This window comes from Motacilla alba, chromosome 4 (genome assembly GCF_015832195.1).
Source record: "Motacilla alba alba isolate MOTALB_02 chromosome 4, Motacilla_alba_V1.0_pri, whole genome shotgun sequence".
In the NCBI taxonomy this organism is placed as follows: domain Eukaryota; kingdom Metazoa; phylum Chordata; class Aves; order Passeriformes; family Motacillidae; genus Motacilla; species Motacilla alba.
The window spans coordinates 12,527,240-12,548,588 of record NC_052019.1 but is presented as its reverse complement, the minus strand read 5'-3'; the positions used below and the strand labels follow the sequence as shown (position 1 = coordinate 12,548,588).

Genomic DNA, 21,349 nt, shown 5'->3' with positions numbered 1-21,349 from the left:
TGGTCATTTCCAGACATCAATATCAGTTATTTAGCAAAGGTGAGGATTGTTACCATATTTCAGTCCATCCAGAGGAACATTTGACCTCATGACATTTTTCATAGCACTGAGTTATACACCAATATGTAAAATCCCTGATCAGCTGCTACAGGCTTTTCACAACAATGCAGTGCTGTTTGTTCTTTATTGAAAAAGAGTCATAGATTTGGCACTCCAAATTCCTTTTGTTTTTTCAGTTAAATCTAATAGTAAAAGCCTATTTTTTTGAAGTCAAATTGTTTTGGTTTTTTTTTTAGCTCAATTTATGGATGTTTAACCAGACATCATAACAGAAGATAATGAGATGTTGAAAAGGTCTGCTTTAAAATGATGCTGCTGAAAGATTACACTATACTGACCCACACAATCAAGATCATCTGGGCTGATAGCCTATCACAAACATTCAAATTCTCATTCTCAGTCCATGGTATCACATAGACTGATCAGATCAGTGACCCTCCACCTCCATGGGCATGGAAGTAGTATTAAAAGAGTGTTATTTGTGGTTGCCCTGCAAAGGGTCAGCTCTGCACAGGTCTCTCTTCTTAGTCACAGTCAGAGTCTTTCCCACTTTGTGCCTTCACCATGTGCTAATTCTATCCCTTTCTGAACTTGCCTTTCAATTGATGATATCCTGGGACAGGAATTATTATAAATTTAATTGACTTTTTGCAGTGTTGTCCTCCATTCATGCTTGCCACTGTTTTGTCTCTTTTTCCTTTTAAGCTGTCTCAGCGGCTGCTGTTTTAAATCTTAAGTATTTGTCAAGGGAGCTTCACCTTGGTAATTGCCTGTACTATTAGTCATCATCAGGATTTCTGAAGATCTTGCATTACCCCAAAAAAAGACAACTAAAACATGTCATTGTCTGGGCTAATTTTTTTTGCAGCTGACATCATCAGTGGTGACGTTACACAGACAGTCATCCTTTCCTGTTTTGTACTGCACTGCCAATGAGGACATGCTATGAATTTAGGCTTGATTCCTACTAGATTGTCCAGATGACTTTTTGCCATGATAACACATATTGCATGTTCCTTCTGCCAAGCTCTGACAGCAATATTTGACCTCCTTTTTGCTGTTGTTTATTAATCAGAAACAAGTTAAAATTCATTAACTTTAATGATTAAGTTTGCCTTCAAATAATAGCAATTGAACTTTTATTAGCTTAAATTTTTCTGATATAGGATGTTTACTACTATTCTTACCTATTTTCCGAAAATTAATTGGTTGCCTTCCTGGAATTGCTATCAAAGTGAAAAGACATGCTCAGAAGATCATTTTAAATTTGTCTTTATTGCCTGTGCTCACTTATGTGTGAGGGAGAATGCAAATATTGGTGTCAGTGTACATTAACATGGCAGGGATCAGAGTTTGATCTCTACTTTGATATAAAGCAATTCCCATTAAAGTAAAATACACAAATTCTGTACTAGTAAGCATTATAACTTCCCTGTGGAGGTGACCATATCATTTCACTGCCCTTGCAACCAGACTTCTAACCAAAGCAACATCACAGGTGTGTTATGGGGTGTCATGGGGTGTCACAATCAGCTTAATCTGCTCTGAACACCCCTACTGCCATCAAAAGGCATGTGCTGGTGCTCTGCTCTGTTCCTGCTGCTGCAGCATGCCAGACATGGTGTCTCTCTGATTGCCTCATTTTCTTGTCAGTTTTTCAAAGATCAAGTCTTTTCCTGGATGATTGTTCTCTCTTCACAGCATCACATGAAAAGGTTCATAGATGGCTAAAATACAGTCGGTGAGGTGGACTGTGAGAGATCTTTGGTGTGGTGTAGGGTCCAAAGCATATGTTTCTGAAACATATGGGAAATATAAACATTTTCTACTTCCTCTCATTATTAGGCTGTATGAAATTAGAAATCTTTCCTGTGAAAAGCCAAAAGCAAATTGAAAAGGAGAATTTCTTCAAGTGTTCTCATTTCAGAAAAAAAATACCAAAAATGCACTCACTCTAAATGGACACAGACAGCAATAATAGTGAAGCAGAAATCATCACGAATCAATACTCAGAAATTTTTCATTTCAGCTGAGATCAGTGAAGACCTTTTGATTTTGTAGTTCTTTCTATTCCTTCTCCAATAAAAAAGATGAAAAATGGAAACAAGGCACAAAGCAAAATGATGAGAAAGACTCCAAAACTAGGTAACTTTCTGTTTGCTTTCATTGGAGCTGAAGTCACATCCTTACTCAAAGGAACAGAACTTTCATATTGCTTTGTATCCTTCAGACTGAGATTATTTATTTATAAGAATAGTTTTTTCTCTCACCTCCTCCTGGATTTGCTCACACAAACCATTACAGGCAAGAATTGGCTTTTCATTTACTCTATTTTTCCCCCCAGCCGCCTGAGAGTACTGCTGTATGGGTCTGAAACAGAGTAACCTGTCTGAAGACGGAGGCAGCAAACTAAAATCTCCAATGAGGAGTTGTTATGGTAAAAATTTGTACTAGTTTTAAGGAGGCATAAAGATTAAAAAAACCCCAAACTTTATTTTTTAATCTAATGCTCCCAAGAAACACTGTGGGGAGAGATGCAGCCACAAGAGCTCTTCTGATCTGTACAACTAATCTTTGCCAGTAAACACCTATTTGTGCTCAATCCTTCAGAAAGAACAGCTAATTTAATCCTATCTGTGCTAAAATTCTTGTGGAGCAAAGCAGCAGCTAAACATCCCCACACCTTCCACAGAACAAGAAACTTTTGTTTTTCCACAGGATAACAATAACTGCAACCCCTGGAGTCACTGGTGCTGCTGGTGAAGCCTTTACTAGGGCTACCAATGAGCAACCTCTCAGTAGACTTTAGGCAAAAACTGATTGTTGTGTTCTTAGACCAAAATCCATCTATGGATCTAAATCTATCTAAATCTATCAAATCCATCTATGCAGGATGACCCCATCACAGCGAATAGTGTGCTCTGACTCCATGATTCAGAAGGCTGAAGAAATGCTTTATTAAGCTATATTCTATTACACTAATACTGTACTATAACTGTACTAAAGAGATACTGAACAAAACCGTGTGACTGTCTGGTGACAGCCACGACACAGGTTTGACCCAACTGGCCAGTCAATCCAAACAGCCCTCACCTTCAGTAAACAATCTCCGTAACACATTCCGCATGTGCCAAACAGCAGGAGCAGCCAGTAGAGATAAGAATTGTTTTCTCTTCTCCCTCTGTGCTGCCTTTCCCAGGAAAAATCCTGGGAGAGAGAATTATGTCTCCCTCTGTTCAGAGAACGTCAATGCCACAAAATCCTACTTTGTCCTGACTTCAGTGGCTGGCAGACAAATCCCTCCCAGTGGCTCACAGAAGTTGACACCCACATCCCTAAAAGCGTCAGATGTCTTTTCTTGATTTTTGGTTTAGGGATAGACCTCCAGTTTCCCAGGCAAGGTCTGGAGATTGTGGGATGGCACTCAGGAGTGTCAGTTTCAGAGAAAAGCTGTAATGATTTGCAGTCTGTTCTACTTGTCCAAGGAGGAAACTTTGTTTTACTGGCTTCAGGTAGCTGCCTAATACATTTTTCAGAATAGATGTATTTAATGGCAGTATCATTTTAATTTGGCTTATTGGCTTATTTAATCAGCAGCTCTGGAAAGAAATTTTCATTTGATCCTGGGTTCAAACAGATTCTTGTTTACCAAGGAGTTACAGTTGCCTTGTGAATGCAAAATCTCATCTCTCTTTTTTTTTTTTCTTTTTTTTTGCGGCTTTTATAGAATAGCATTAGAAATACAATTATGTTCTTTTACAGAATTTAAAAGGAAGAAGAGTTTTGAGAGTCAGTCCTTAGATCTTTTTTACTTAGCATCTTGGTTACTTTCAAATGCTAATTATCTTTAGAATTTCAATTTTACTTCTGGTTGTGGCAACACATGCCTGTTCTGTAACAGTGTAAATTATTAGCTGATTCACCAAATTCTTCCAATCTGTTTTTATAGCATTTTGAAAAATAGAAGGCTGTTTTAGTTCTTTCCAGTATTCATTTTAACTAACACATTCAGAAAATTTCCCAGCCATTTAGGGAAAACCCCACTCATTTTAATGATGTGATGTGAGGTGGATTTCACTAATTACAGTGTAGAACCCCATGATGCTGTCACTGCTTTGGATGAAGAAACCATGCACGGTCTAAATATTCCGTGAATGTCATCAAATGTGAAGCTAAATTGCATGTGAAGTACTCCTTGTAGGAGGATTGACATAAGGAAATCAGAATGTCTGTAATGCATCACAGCAGATGTTCTTTAGCCCACTCTTTTATCTATGGTATCAGCTATTTATTTATAGAATATAGAAATAAGAGAAGTATAAATAAAATCACATTGCTGGTTTTCCAGCATCCTGGTTCTGAGATTTCCCCCCATTTCAATAAGGGAAAAGGTTGCTTCCCCTATGTCTTGTTTGAAATGTGACATAGATGGAAGATAAGAAGAACTGTGTCACTCTGTTTTATTTTTTCTTTTGAAACAGACTTTTCCTCTGAAAACAATTTTAATGGACTATTGAACTTGTTGCCAGATTAAAATGCTGTTACTTTCCCAGATAAAAATTCAGCCTTATGCTGGGAAAACAAGACTGGTTTTGAAAGTTTGAATGGAATTCAAGTTTACCTTTTCAGATCTCCTTCTGGCCCAGTTCAAAGCTGGACTACATTTCTGTGATGTGACACTTCTTCAAAGGTGTTGGAATCTGATCCTTGTATCCCTTCTGCAAATCCAGACCGTGTGCCTGTTTACAGCTCCCACAGCCAGCACAGGAGGGCCACCAGCTCAGGGGAGCAGAACACAGCCCAGGCAGGTGCTGTAGGACAGCTCTGACAGGGACATGCAGCCCAGGCACAGATCCCAGCCCTGACAGGGACATGCAGCCCAGCCATGGATCCCAGCCTGCAGGTGGCTTCACAAGTAAGCAAAATACAGAAATGAACTGCTGTGAAAAAGCCACTCTGGATCAGCCAAGAGCTCTGAAATGAGTCTTTTGACAGTACAGAAATGTTCCACTTCCACTGAAGAAAGTGAAGTGTGCAAACATGATCAAACTGAAATGCATTGTACAGTCCAAAACAAAATTAGCTGAATTTTAAATAAAATTTGTTTTGCATACAAAGATCTTAAATTCATTCTAATTGCAAATAAATTCTGAATAATTATAAAAACATATTAACATAATTAGTTTATATTGAGACTAAAACACTCATTAATCATGAAGAATTGAGATATTGTAATGCTATTTAAATACAAAGCCCCTAAATATTATCAGAAACACCATGATTCATGATTAGTGAGATAAAACCAGCTCTGAAACTTCTTTTAGGTTATGTATCTTTGTCTAACTAGTAAGTTTCCCAGCCAAATGATGTATAGCAATGGTCTATTTTACTCAGAAACCTGTAGGGCTATGCAGATTTTTACTCTTTGTTCACTTCAAAGACATGCCTGGCTTTATCATTCTGTCAGCAGAAATTCATTTCTTCCTTAATTTAAGCAGAGCTTTTCTTCACTAATGCACTTACCATGAACAGAGCATGATGGAATGTGACTCCTTATGACTGCCCAAACCATTTTATGATCCTTAATTTGATTTTTAGGCTCTGTTCATGTTTGTCCTATCTATGTCCATTCAAGCAGGGGATTTTATTATTAGTATTGAATATATATGTCTGTGTATACTTGGTTACTCATCCTGTGTGTTTTGTGTGGAAGGACAGCAACAATTTTAACAAGATCTGATGGATGGTAAGTTCTACTGAGGTTCTGTCAGCACAGCCTGTGGCCCTCCCTGGAAAAGGCTGGAGCATCTGAAAAGCAGACAGACATGGAAAGAGGACTGCAGACCTAGTTTGAAATCCTAACAGCAGTGCTATCCAATGAGTCTCAGGTCAAACCATACAGGCCAAATCTAGAAGGAAATTTGGTTTAGTTCTTATTCTGTTTTCCTAGTTATTGTTCTGTTTTCCTGATTCACAGAAACAGGAAGCATTAAATCACCCCAAAACAGACCTGCAAGACAGGGGTCAGACTTTAATAAAAATCTATTTTCTTGGCTAATGGCCACATCATATCTCCTCATTTCTGTTTTCTCTTGAGATCAGTGAGAATGAATCTCAGTGTGTTGCTCATTGTGTTAAAAATATGGCTTTACTGTACACCTTCTAATGCCTTAGTGCTCGTGTTCTGGTTTTGGCTACTCCCAGACAGTCTAGATAAATCAGTGGGACTCAACCAGGGAAGGTGAGTCTGAATTTGGCTTATCAAGTTCTTCCAGAAAGGCCTCTATTTTTCATTCTCCAATGCACATATATGCCTGTGATTTGGCCACATTCAGCTGGATATTTTCTCTAGGAGAAACAAAGCTCTCTCAGGTAATGGTTATTGAGTGTATTTGGACTAATCACATATACATACAATTAATATTCCTCAGCTGCAGTGAGAAAACAGGTGTCAGCTCTACCTAGAATCCACCCAATATTCATATTGCCTCTTTAGCTAAATGTAATTTACACTTGAACAAATACTGTACAACAAATTGAGAATATCTGGAAGAGTAAAACTGCAAGTGAAAGGGTAAAAATCTCATACTCATTGGAAGATCATAAATCAAACACATAGCACATAATGGTGTGTTGCTGATGTAACTTTGTTTTTTTTTTGTTCAAGCAAACATAGTATTTGTGAATAATGCAGCAGAGGTGAATGCATATACTTCATTGTTTTAACATATATCATTGTGTGTATAGTGCTGATTAAAAAAAGAATAGGCATTTCCACTAAAACTATCCAATGTTTTTGCAGTGTGTTGTAAAAACACAAGTCTGTGATGTGAATATTTTCTCCAAAGTATACTTTATCCTCAGGGAGCAGTGGAGAAAGAAATAAGTATTTTATCTTCCACTAGAAAGTTTGATACCAAATATCTGCTCCAACAGGGCTGGTGCAGTTTGGAGGACATGCATGAGGAGGTGTGGTGTGAAGTGGAGGCTGGGTTCTGCTCTCAGCTCTGCCACAACCTGATGTGTGGGGTTTGACTCAATCTACTGATCTCTGTACCTCTGTTTCCACGGTGGTGTAGACTCCTCACACTTTAAAAATGGCGTTCAGTCTTCATGGTGCTTTTATAAAGCACTATTACCTGAATTGGCTTTTACTACTCCCCCAATTACTTGTGTATCTGAGCTCTAAGGTGCTTTCCATACCTAATTTTACAGCTGCCTGGAGATGTAGTGATTCATTTCTCTACAGACAGCAGCAGAAGATATTGGAGCACTCACCTAAGGCCACATGAGAAGACTGTGGCAGCAGAGATGCTCCTGTGCGTAACTCAGTCACAAACCACAGCATTATCCTTCTAGAGAGATATTCCTGAGAGTTTTTGAGTGCACTAATATATTTGACCAAGTATCTATAATGGTTAAGACCACATTTTTTTTTGCTTTTTCATGGCAAGCAGGATGAAACCTTTAATTCAGCTGTGAATCCTGTTACTATCATCTGGCTCTTATTTGTTCAAGATCAAACTACAGGAAAATGCTCTACCTGGGGCTAATTTGAAAATATCTAATATTCTAATCCAAGTAAGGTATGCTTGCACTAATAGTTGTTAATAGAGAGTTGAATCTGTGCAAAGGGATGAATTGAAGGTTTATTTGAGTATGACTAAATGGAAAGAAACAAAATAATGTATTTATGTGTGTATATACAACACATTGCTGAAAATAACAGGCATCCATTGCTCTAATAACAGAACATGAAACAGGTGTCATAAATGCTGATCTATTTTCTATCTTAGTTAGCCAAATATCTGGTTTATTCTATATTCCTTCTTAGTTTTGAATTAATGGTGACATTTTAAGGGATGAAGGTGGGAGATGAGTGGGGAGAAATCATAATACTTGATTTTTCCAAATTGATGGAAATCAAAGAAACTGGAAATAAACTCTCTCATGGTGTTGTTAATAAGTTTAACTGTGGGTTTACTTGAATGAAAAATTACCTGAAGACAATACAAACAAATTTTGTTTTCTGAAAATAGTTCATATTCTTATACTCAAATTCTGAGACAATGTGCAGGACCTCCAATGTATGGTGTGCTAATAAAATGAAAGAAGTGCTCAAAGAGTTGGAAAATATATTTTTTTCTTTGCAAAAGAAAGTATTCTCTTGAGAACTGGAGTATTTTCTCTTGAGTAAAGAAAGCTGTTTTCAAAAGAGTAATAGACATATTACTGATACAGAAGAAAATGTCCTTCTGCCAGCCATACCATTATCTCAGTGGGGCTTTGCACTAGAAAAATGTCATCAGCTGCAACACCAGGCACCACAAGAGCAAGACAAGCCATGTTTTGGAGGACAAGAATTTAATACTTGTGATGTCCTCATTGCACAGAGGAGATGGCAGTGTTTGAACTTGATATTTTCAACATTGGAAAATGACAGAGGTCATGATGAGCTGTAATTCTTCTCAGAGTAAGTGGTGATATTTTGGCATTGAATTGTCACCAGAAAAGACAAAAAAGCACATGCAGAATGTGAAAAAAAAAAATTGAGATGAACAAAATTAGCCCAAAATTTTGAGAGTGTGAGATTAAAAACATCTGAGGAGAACACCTGGGGTGTGTGGCTAATGTAGTACCAAGGTGGCAGTGGACTTACCTCAACCCTTCGCTGTTATCAGGGAGGTGCTGCTCTGTCCTAGATGGAACTGCTGTTTGAAGCACCTTAGTTTTACTCAGGGAATTTGGTATTAGTCTCAGCTGCAAGGTAGCCCACTTTTTATTCTGTCCTAATATTCCAAAGGAGGAACTTGCTCAGTTGTGAATCTGCAATATTGGGAGTATGTTTGAATGATCAAGAGAGACTGAATTGTCTCCCTTCAGTGAATTATCCCTTTCCAGAGAACCACAGTGGCTGCAAGCCTTGCTCATTTTAGATGCAGGCTCAGGCATGTTTACATATTTTCTCAGTAATTTAAAATTGGCTTTATTTTCTCTTGCAAAAAATGACTTACAATCACTGTACCTTAATTTCTATAGGGCTCATGGGACTGTTAGCTATAGAAAAAAATGGTGTTTTTCTTAATGAAGATATGAAAATGTAACATCTCACTTTCTCTTCAAGATAAACATAGAAATTGAGAAAATTTGATCAATTGTTGCATCTATGATTTTTAAGCACTTATTTAGCTTACTAGTAATCCATCTTCAACTCCATATCCTAGTGCCTCATTTAATAATTTAATTTGCATGGAAGTCCAATTTACAAATAATCTAATTAAAAAATTAACTTGTTCTAGGCATTCAGAGCAATAAACACAGGAAAGATGGAAGTACAGAGAAATAGAAGTTATGTGGACAATAAAAAATATCTTTTACATAACTACAGATAAATGCTTAATCTTAGTTTTACAAAAACAAAATCATTCTTCAAACTGATGTATTTCAAAACATGTCAGATTTCAGAATATAATATAGTCAAGTATTACTGAAATGTGACTTGACTCAAATTGAGATAATTACAGACTCATTCTACAATTTCTCACTTGTTTTGGCAACTGGACTCAGCTGAATGACTGCAAGGTAAAGAACAAATTCAAAATAAGCTTTTTTTTTATGGAAGGTGCATGTTAAATCTTTAGCAAAATAAGCAGAAACATGAGACAGTTTGAAAACGGAGGAGTGACACAAAAACCACCAGCATGCTGTGCTGCATTTTTGGATTATTTTTTCCCATCAAAGAAATTAATGAGATTAACATGTTGTTTAGGATATTTTCTACACTGTGTTGAATTCCTACCTAAATTAAGGGTCATCTCAGACAGCCCAGTCATGCACTTGGGAGGGATGACTGGTGGGAACAGGATTTAAATGGATGTAAGTTTATGTGGAAGGGGGTTTTGTAAACTGACTATCTTGTTCATCAGACCACTACTGGCCAGCAAGAACTACATGAGAGTGCCCCACTGTAAAATCTCTCAGCAGAGACCCCAGCTGCAGGTTGCTGACAGACAATCCTGCTTCTCAAACCTCTGGGCAGCCGTAACTCCCACAGGATTCAGCTCAAAATTTTTTTTCCAATTTTCAGTTTCCAAGCAGGTTATGAATCCTTTCCAGGGCCATGCATTTTTACTTCAGTATCCAAATTCTAAAGCTGCTACATTCACCATCTTTGTTTCCTGCAGAGCAGAGTCTGCTGCTCTCAGCTCTGGGCTTGATTTGTCTCCAGCAATTACCAGGAAGGTGGTTGCTATGCTGCACTAATGAAAGGAGCAACCATGCTTCCTTGAAGGCAGTATAAGCAAGCATAAATAAACAAATTCTTTGTGGTGTTAATAGTGTAAATGAGATATTATTGCAACAGAGAAAGTAAGATATTAAACCTTTTTTAGAGGCTTGATAGCTATCAACCTTTCAACTTTCTATGCAAAGCTTAGCTTGAGATGGACAACTTTTTTTGGCAAATATTTATATTATGAGTTTTATAGAATTTTACCCTTCACCTGGATGTGTCACATTTTTGTTGTATTTGTTCTTGTTACCACATTTTTGGGTGGACGTGGCCCAGGTTGCCCAGAGAGGCTGTGGCTGCTCCCATCCCTGGAGGGCTCAAGGCCTGGCTGGATGGGGCTTTGAGAAATTGGTCTAGGCAAAAATGGCCCTGCCCATGGCAGAGGAGTTGGAATGAGATAATCTTTAAGGTCCCTTCCAACCCAAACCATTGTATGGTTCTATGATTTTTCCAGTGATGGTCTGCCTCCACAATTTTGCCAGTTACTGTTACATCAATGATAGGTGCATAGATAAAGGTCCATGCCCAAAGCCAGGAACATAAGTTTTAATTAAAAAAAAATCCTGTTATGTTGCACTGAACCTTGTCATCTCTGGTTCACTGAATTTAGTTCTAAGTGTGATTTTTTCTGAGAAGTGACTGTAAAAACTGTATCGCACATTGTCGTGTTTGTATTTCAGTGACTTTGAATCAATTTTGTTCAGGATGTTGGAATTTTTTTAAAACCGCCAGATATACCATGAAGATTTGAAGGTCATGCTGTGTTTAAACTCATGTAACACCAATAAAAATGGCATTTCTGAGAAATGAAATCTCATTCACCCTACCAACAAAGCAGTGTCTCGAGCAGGCTGTGCTGTTAGATTTTCCTGAAATGCAAGTAAATCCATTCCACTTCCAACCTATAATGCAATCTCTCAAAACAAACTTATGCTAAAATTATGAAATAGTCTTCTTAAAATATTAGCATTATGTATTGCATTAAGGTGGAAAACTTTGGTGATCATACTACCTCATCATGGGACAAGTTCCCATCACTGTAACAAAATAAGGGAATTATCCTGAAGAGTGACTACTGCAAAAATAGTAACCATATGTTATTACATATCTGTAGGTAGAGGGTGTTACTTACTTGAATTATTCAGATCTCAATATTTCTGGAAAATGCTGAGCAGTTTCTGCTACTGGCTGCAAAATGCTAACTTTTGTGTTATTACTTGGTTAGGACAGAAATATATTTCTTTTTGGAGGTACTGGGCACTGAAGACATTGGTCCAAGATGAATTGAGGAACAAAATGAATGCAGCATATTTTAAAGCAAACAGCTTCTTTGCTAGCTATTAAGTATATTTGGTGTTTTAAGAGGAAAAATGGAATACCACATTGTAAAAAGGCATTAGTTGGACACGCTGTAATTTCTTATCTGATTTCTGATTCTGACTTAGCACACTACAAACTATTTTCCTTTTCTTCTCTCCTTTATTTTGCAGTTAACTTTGACCACTTTCAAATATTGCGGGCTATTGGGAAAGGGAGTTTTGGAAAGGTAAGAATCAATTTATTTTTAGCAGTTAAATGTCTAATAGGAAATACCTTTGTGTTTTTCTGCCTTGATAATGGTAAAAGAATATAGGTTTTGTAGCCTTTTCCTTCTTAAGGACATCTGACCACCAGTATGATCTGTCTCTTCATTAAATTATTTCTATTATAATCTATTCATTAAAATTAACTGAGCAAAAATTATTATAATAATTAATTATTCCAAATGAAGATTAGCAGAATTTAGAAATCTGTCCTGGAAACAATAATCAACAAAAAGGTAGGAGCAGACTACTTCTTTAGACAGTCCACCAAAGTGATCTTGTTCTTAAATCTCAGAACTTATTTGTGTCTTTAAAATAATTGCAGTATTTTAAAGGCATTTTACATAGAATAAATCCTCTTGGGACTGTGTAAACTGACATACAATATAATTTTGATCATTGAGTAAATGTTTGTTCAATTCAACAGGATTTTTCTGAAACAGAGAAGATTAATGGTTTGTTTACACTTGAGTAGACAACCTTTCTTTCCTATAAATAGTGGTTATAGCAAGGTTTTAAATCTATAATACAAAGCCACATAGCCACATATAATACAAATACAAAGCCACACAGTCAGAGAAAATACTATTTAAAAATGTTAGAAACTATTTCTCACAGAAATAGATCTGAAGGTGAAATATAAGTGATACTTGATCAGGTGACTGATGAAACAACAGCTGTCTAGATCTTGATTTCAATGATTCCTGAGTATATGCCAGCTCAGTGCTGGTGAGGCACTTCTGTAGCCATACATTAAGAACACCCAAAGAATTTTGCTGGTTCTTGGCCTCCACGCAGAACAATGACTTTAATTTTAGAGAGGCCAGAAATACTTCTTGCAGAACAGCATGGTCCTTCATTGCACCGTCCTTATTCAATTCAGGAGTTTTCAGCAGAAACTGTCTTTGAGGTCAATAGGAGTATATCCTGCTTGGGCAAAAAGGTACTTAAAAAGCCCTCAAAATCAGGGCAGCAGAGATCTGTGATTGTTATTATCACAATACAGAGATGGAATACCAAGTCAAACTAAGTGAAGGTCCAAGAGTGCAAGTTGTGTACAGGAAAAAAGTTAAAGACATATCCAAATCATGTTGACCCTCACAAAGGAATAGATACTTAGATCAGAGTTCAGCATTTTTGGTTTCAAATTGCCTGCTTCTGAATTCACTTGGCAAATTTTTAATATACAAATAAAACTTGTTTCATCAGAATTTCCACCCCACCATCTTTCAATGTACTTGGAATCACTAGTAACTGGAATATGCTAAGCATAACTGGTATAAAAGTCTTCTACAAACAAACAAACAAACAATTTCCTGGTGTTTATGAAGACCAAAGCATAAGCAAAGAGCTGCCTTCATCTGCTTGGCAAAGCAAGGTCACTGAAGCCAGAAAAGCTCCTTTTAGAGAAGTGCCCTGCACCTTGCTCGGGTACCACTGATCCCTGCCCTGTCTGTGCCTCTTTGGGTGTGCAGCAGACAATCCTCCAGGTCTGTGCCAGTGTCTGTCTGCACAGATAATACCCCAGGTAGGTCTGCATGTGCCTAGAAGTGTGGGAGCTGCTCCATGAGTGGCCACACACATTCTGCCACAGCTTGCCCGTCACTTGCCTTGAGCAAAAGAACAGCCAACTTCCACAGAAGCTGTGGCTGAGATGGTCCCAGCAGGCTCAGACCTCACCTCCTTTATCTGTCCCTCAACAAGGCACAGCCTGCGCTCTCAAAGGACGCCTTTGAAGTGAGCTTGTTTGTTTCTAGAAAAAAGAGCATGCTCATGGTTTCTCTTCTCTCCACAAGCATTTCCTACCCTCCTCAAAATTGCTGTGGTGTATCTTTTCCTGAAAAATATTCAACAGCGTCTAGGAGATGGCACCTGCTCTTAAGGTGTCCCTACGAAGAACTAGGTACAGAGGCAGCAGCTGAAAGCAGGTGGCCACTTCTCAGAAAAGACAGGAACTTGAGATACAAAGTATTTGGTACCAAATGGCCTAGGAGTTCCTGTGACAGCAAATGTTGCGACTGCGAATTGAAAATGTCAGAGACAAGGCAGGGAGCTGATTTCTGAAGCCAGCTAGGGGGACAGATCCCAGCTGCCGAGGCAGCCAGCCCGGTGGAGGAGCTGAGGGGCTGAGCATCACCCCGAGCTCTGGGCACAGCAGCGAGCTGAGCAGCACAGGGGCTCTGCCATACCAGATACCTCCTGCAGCAACATCTGCACAGGCCTACGGTTGCTGCGGCAACCACAGTAATTTAAGAAATATTGAGAGAGAGACACAGGGATATTGTACCAAGAGCGATAAAATAAAAAAAATAGAGCATGTCTTAAAACATCCTGTTTCTCTCAGAAAACAGAAAAGGCCACAGAGGAGCCATAAAGGAAGCAGGCAGTTTAAGAAAGCGTGGTACTGAACATGGTGTTATAAGCTGCAAGATGCTGGAGCACAGCAGACCCCGAGCAGTAAACACCCCACGATAGAGATTAACAGTCTTGCATCCTTTTTTGACATTTTCTGCTGCCAGGTACTTCCAGAAGGACAATAATAGGAAAAGTTGTCAGCAACACGGCTTCTAAATGAACAATAAAGGCAAGACTGACTCACAGAGACAGACATTTGAAATGGTGACTGATTTACCATGTTGTGCTCTTGGCTATGTTATAATAGGTCATTTTAAAATGGGCTTCTCTCTTTCCCTTGCCCATGGAAGGAAAAACAAGGTGATTTGTCAGAAGCCTGTACTTATCTGGGAAAAAGAAACTTGTTAGACCATGGACTTTCCTGTTGCATTTGACAACTGCAAAATAAGGATTTAAGTTTAGAGGGAACTCATACTTTAATCGTGTTCTCTGAGGGTAATGCAACTCTATTTTCACCAATACAGATTCCCCAAAGCGGGCTCACAAGAACCACACTCATATTAACCTGTAAAAAAATTAGATATTTCTAGAAATATCATAGAAACATTCACCAGTTTCCTGGGTGCTTTGGAGAAGAGTGGATCAAAATCAACCAAGCCTTCATAAAGTGGGCTTGTTCTATTTTCCTGTATGATGTGAAAGGCTGAGGGCTCCTTTGCAAGGGCAGAGACAGTAGAAACAGGGAGATGTGATATGTTAGAAGTGCTGTCTCCTGCTTAATCTGGCTATTTTTTTCAATATTGTTATATGTAGAGCTAGCACTCTTCTCAAACAAATTATTGCAAAAAATTATATATTTGAAGATCATCCAATAAGTACAAATCCAACAAGGATTGAAATACAAGAATACTTGTTGTCCTTTACTGCAACAATAACCACATAATTGCAGGGTTACTGCTGCAAAATAATTTGTATTCAGGTGTAACAACTAGTTCGCAGAGATATTATAGTACCAATTTTCTCTGACTTCTCTGTTCGTGGGAGTAGTTATATTAAACAATCTAACATCCTTAAATTGAATTCAAATTATAATTTCAAGGTACAAACTCTCTCCTGTTTGTCTAAGATGCTGAGACATAAGACTTAGTTCTGATTAATTTGGTTGAATAAAACAGTGACTTCCTGTGATGAAGTAAAATTGAAATTACAGTGGTGTAAACCAGATGGGAGCCCAGAATCATGTCTGCACTGATTGAGAGTACTTTAGTAAATAGTATGCAAAATAATTCAGAAAAAAAAAATGCTTCTATCCTAAAAGCAATATAACACACAACTGCAGAATATTAATATTTTTGACAGTATTGTGACCTGTTTTTTAGCTTGAGTTAATATGAAAGGATACCAAGCAGATGCTTTGGCTGCTCCAGATGTCAGGCTTTGCTCAAGGGAACTGGGAATAAATCTCCCTATTTAAAGGAAATCCCCTGGCAACCTGAAGACATCCATTCTCCAGCCTCTTTGAGTAAATCTTGCCAGCTCTGCTTGTAGGCTAAGACTATGAGAACCAGTTTTTCAGAGCACAGGGGTGGGACAGACAAGGGAGCAGTATTTCAGGCAGATGCTCAACAGCAGGTTCATCAATTCCCATCTGGAGTGTATCTGATTTCTGTCTTGTAGCCCTCTGTGTTGGGCGAGTGCTTCTGCCCGTGCAGTGCCACAGCTCCTCTGGTGGGCTGGGACTCCTCATGGCAGCCAAAGCTGCCCCATCTCACCTGCTGGTGTGAGATGTAAAATATCATACAGGAGCAGGGGTGAGTGAGCACCCCAGCTTCCAGCTCTCCACCTAGCAGTGGCCTCATGCAGAGGTTCTTTTGGCTGTGGGTTTGCCTTTCTCCTCTTTTATCACCTGTTGTGAAACCACATCTTGTGGCAGTCTGAGAGTCTAAGTACTCCTGTGCTAAATTTAGACCAAAATTGACACTAAGTGCACCTTGTTCTTTCCACACCATGCACATAGTAGCTGTAAGTCTCTTCTAGCAGAAAACAGGAAAAATCTGTGTTTTGCAGCAAGTCTGATATTTCATCTTTTCTCTGGGAAAAAGTTTGTTGAAGCTACCCGTGGTTGCTCTCTGCCAACACAGCATTATGCAGCTTCCTTCAGCAATCTTTGTTTTTTGCATGTGAAATCAGAGGAAATCCAAGAAGGTAGTTTAGAAGTGGACCACAGCACATGTTGCTCTTGAAAAATGAAGCTTAGCCCTGCAGCCATTATCTATTGGCTTCTTTCCCCAGATTCTGAGGGAAAGTGGCCCCAAGTCACTCTCTGGTTAAATTTCTTCTAACCTGATAGGTTTTAAGGCAGCTCACTGTTGCCTTCTACCAGAAATAACAAAAGACACCACCCTGTGATAACAACTAAGATACATTAAAGAAACCCTTTAGAAAGGGAATATTTTCACAAGAGATTTTTAAAAATAGCACTCTACCACTCCAGAGAAAATTAATGGGGTTTATAATGCCTGCCTTTAAACATGTACAAGATGGATGCCTATATCCAACCTGGTAATCTACAGCCTCTTTAGGGGATATTAGAGGGAAACCATTCCAGGTACCGAGATGGTCCCCTGTACCTCTTTAGATCCATAACTTGTGGAGATGGCTGCTGTCCTTCAGTAGACTATGAAGCTGGATAGTTGTTGAGTTCAGAACGCATATTTGCTCTGAATCATCACACTGTCTGGCCTTTGGTAAATGATATTCACAGAAAAATGGAAAGACTGTGAGTGTGACAGGCTTCCATACTAATACATGTAAGTAAGGCAATTCTGCACAGACTTTAATCATAATGAGTCATCACAGAATTTTTTGTTGAGGTTCCAGAGCACCTGTTTATTCCTTTTTTAAAATTGCTCCTTTGGAACAAAAAAACCCCCAACTTAAACATTTCCCATTAAGACTGCACATGTGAGAAAGGGCTCAAGGGCTTTTCCTTTCTTTCTTGCTTTAATGGAAAGTTTCAATCCATTGATGTCCTGTTCAGGAGAGGAGCTGACAGCCAGCAAGTAAAAGCGCCAGGGAGGATCTCCAATACAATCTTGTGCTGTCATGGCAATGTCAGGCATTTTTTTACAATAACATCAACATGGATGCAGGTTGTATTTCCTGATTTTTACTAGAAAGTAGCTTCATTATATTCATTAAAATGCTATTGATTTTGTAACCATGTTAAAGGATTTGCGTAGGTACACATTGCCAGAAAATGTTTACTATCATTCTGCTTTGAAGCTAGCTGTGTGTTAGGCAAGCTTCTACCAACAACAGAAGGTCTGTTTCTGCTGTGCTGAGCACCCTTGTCTTTACTGCCAGGTAAGAGAGCTGAGTGCCTTCTGGAGTCCCAGCAGCGTTGCAAAACTGGTTTACATTACGTATTTTGGTGCTGCAGATGATCTTGGTTTGCCACATTGGTCAAAGCTGTAATTCTCAAACCCATTCTCTCAGCAGTCTCTCTAGTCAATCCTTCAATAGGGAGGCTTTTATTGTAATGAACTAGGAGACTTCTGCAAACACCTAACTCTTGGCCAAGTTGTACATGAAAATCATGATGCAAACTAATGTACATGACTGAATTTCTGGACTTAGGTTCTGAGCTAAAATCCCCAAATGTTGCACTTTATAATGTGACTCGCTAAAGTGGACTCTCCACATATTCTAAGACAGGATGTCAGGATTTGCCCCTGAAAATCATGCTTATGCTTTTGAAGGACCTGTGGGAGCTTGAACAATTCATTTTCATCCCTACTTTTCCCACGCAGTTTCAGCTTGATCCCACTTGCTACTTTTTCTTCCTCCAAAAGGCCAAACACAATTCCCCTTTTTCCACAGCCAGGGTTCTTTCCATATAAATGTGAACCTTTATATCTTAAAGGTTACCTTAAGAGTACCAACAATTTTCAGATATTTTATAACAGTCCAAAGTGAAAAATAAAATAAAACTTCAGTACTCACCATTGTGCAACATTGATGGGCTCAAAACAAAATGTTACCATCCCTGATTTCCTTAATAGCAGAACATCACCTGATACTAGGAAAGGCAATTAGAAACACTGCTTAATCATGCCTTATCATTATAGGTTAAAGGTACTCTATTAACTCCTCTATTTGGAGTAGATTTGTGCTCAAGGACACACTTTATGAAAATAGAGTTTCCGAGAAATAAACATGGTTTGACTTTACTGACTCTGTTCCTTCCAGTTTCAGCTGTGGGAAGTTGCCTTACTTCTGATTGTTCCTAAATATTGGGTGCATAAATTCCTTAAATACAGACAGAAAGGATTTCTTTTTGGATGCCACTGTGTTGTAATCTGATACCTTAACATGAATTTATGAGTGTATAGTATAATTTTTTGTGTGTAAAATATGGAAGCATGTATGCGTGCATGTATGTGTATGTATTTAAATATACAAATAAAAAAATAATGCCCACACCAAGTGAATCCAGAATACCTTTGAACTTAGACACTGCAGACCTGGGATACCTAAACTAGATATTTCCAGTATATTCAGAACAATTTTGTATTTCCCTGTTGCCAAAAATTGTACTTAACCTGATGCTTGGTTGTGGGGTTGTGGTGCTTGTGCCAGTCTCCCACTCCATCCTCAAGGTGAAATACCATGATGAAAGGAAATCCAGAGTTCCTATGGAAGTTCTCTTTACTAAGATTTTTTTCATGCATTTGCATGATTTGGCTTTTGTCAAAAAAAAAAAAAAAAGATAAAGTAAAAGCGTAGATGTTTACTGCGGGAGACTAAATCATTGTAATGGTCTTTTGTGAATTCAGAAATATTATGATGAATACCTGTATAAAAATTCTTTTCCTTTCAACAGTAATTAAGGGAGCATAATTCTGATATTTAGATGAAAAATTGAGCCTTGGGAACACAGGCATGGTTTATGATGCAGTAATCAAGATGTGAGTATTGACTTGTGGGAATGAGGACAGTGACTGAGCATTTTCCTAGGCAGGAGGCAGTAATTTCTCTGAATAATTAAATAGCCTGTGATTTCAGCCATTGCAGCATATTACTCTCAGCTTTACCATGTACGTTCTGAAAGTTATGATATTTTTCTGGGTCCTCTTATACAGGGTTTGGTTGGGTTTTTGTTAATTTTCAATTACTATCTATTACAAAGGATCCTGCAGAGCTGTGAAGTGAATGTGTTACTCAGTTGTAATATCCAGATCTGAATTATTGAAAAATCATTGAATACTCCTTTTTTCCAAAGTCACAATTGAATTCACTTTTTCAAAGTGTCAAAAATTTTTCTTTTACTTTGCTGCCAATTAGGTGTGCATTGTACAGAAGAGAGACACCAAGAAAATGTATGCCATGAAGTATATGAACAAACAGAAATGCATTGAGAGAGATGAAGTTCGCAATGTTTTCCGGGAGCTGCAGATAATGCAAGGCCTGGAACATCCCTTCCTGGTCAATCTGTGGTAAGAAAATCATTAAAATGCTTTCATGGAGCTCTCATTTTCTTTTTGTTGCTGAATCAGTTCAGAATATGGAAGACTGGAAAGCTGAAAAGAACAAAAACCTTCCTTTGTTAAAGGTCTTAGGTTTCACAGGGAGTTTTATTTTTCATGAGTATTTTTAAGGTGTCTTTTTTGATTGGAATATTTAAACATAATATTCATCTGCTCATTTTTGCTTTGGTTTCTCTACAAAGTGTTATGACACTGTGTTGAAACGTGTTGTCCTGTCCCATTTGTTTTTGACAATACCTGGACTAAACATGTCTAATAAAGCTGTGGAATATCAAAACAAATAATAATTTTTTAAATTAGTTAGTTGATTTTAGTTGATTCAGAGAAATTAAAAAACTCAATTTCTTTCTAAAATTACTGTCACTGGACAACAGAAAAGTGCCTTTTTTTCACCTGGAATTTCCCTTATCTTCTCCATGCTAGACACTGAATCTTTTGGTCACATATGACAGTGAGAAAAGGCTGGTCAAGCAGTGACTAGCTTCAACTACACCAGCAGCTTAAAATATTTGCTGGCTCTTATGTTGTGTGATAATACTTGCTGGCTTTTGTAGTGATAGGAGTAATGGGATGCAGAGTTTTCCTCCTTATCTAATGTCCTGTATAATTCAAAAAATGAAAAGGTAGAGGGGACATAAACCATAACAATATGAAAATTATTCAGTCTGTGAATAGCTTGATTGGCTGCAGATGGTTGCAATGCACACTGAACTTGTGTCTTGCGAGTTTTAGCTTTCTTACTTGAGGTCACTACCCAACCTACAGTGTTCTGCCCATCCCTGAGCTCACTCCTGGTGACAGGTTAGCACCTTTCACAAATTAAAAGCCAAATTGTGTTCTGTCTTGAGTGAACACAGCTTTAGTACAATTGCACTCTGATAGAAAGCATTTGAACACAAAATTGATTTCAAATTAGGTCCAAAAGGACCTAATTATATACATACATATGTGCTCTTCACTTCATATGAATGATCTAAGCTAATCTAATATCCTGCTGAAGGCTTTAAAAAATACGTCATTGTGACTGCAATACAAATTTTCCCAGTATATTTTCCAAGGTTCCAGCAAGCTGTAGTCTTGGGATTGCTTTACCAAAGATATGGTATATATATCTGTGCTTAGGAGCCTGTGGAGTTCTCTGTTATGTATTTGTCTACCTTTTTTGAAATCCCACAAACTTTTGTTCTTTATGAGGAGGTGTGGAAGTTTCCACTGTGTAACTAGACACTGCACAGAAACAGTCATAGGTTAATGTGATCTGAGAGATAAACATAGCAGTGCTGAAAGACTGAAGATCAAATATTTATTGTGAAACAAAAAGAATGTTAGATTTCCATTACTGAGTTATACTCAGATGATAAATATTCTTTCACATTTTCTTTTTCCGTGCCAAAGATTAAACTTGAAATAAACAATACCTTAAAGTACTCTGGGCATTATGATGCCTTTTATCCTTCCTACACTTCTAAGATACCATCAGAGGATATCAAGACTCAAATGCTATACTATAT

General features: G+C 38.0%; 1 protein-coding gene across 2 annotated transcripts in view; it reads left to right on the top strand.

Moving 5' to 3' along the window:
• Positions 1 to 21,349, top strand: part of STK32B (serine/threonine kinase 32B) — a 159,994-nt gene that overhangs the window by 17,484 nt on the left and 121,161 nt on the right. For both annotated transcript variants that reach the window (XM_038134457.1, XM_038134456.1), the window contains exons 2-3: positions 11,842 to 11,897; positions 19,636 to 19,787. In XM_038134457.1, the coding sequence (XP_037990385.1) occupies positions 11,842 to 11,897; positions 19,636 to 19,787 (208 nt within the window). The remainder of the gene's footprint in view (positions 1 to 11,841; positions 11,898 to 19,635; positions 19,788 to 21,349) is intronic.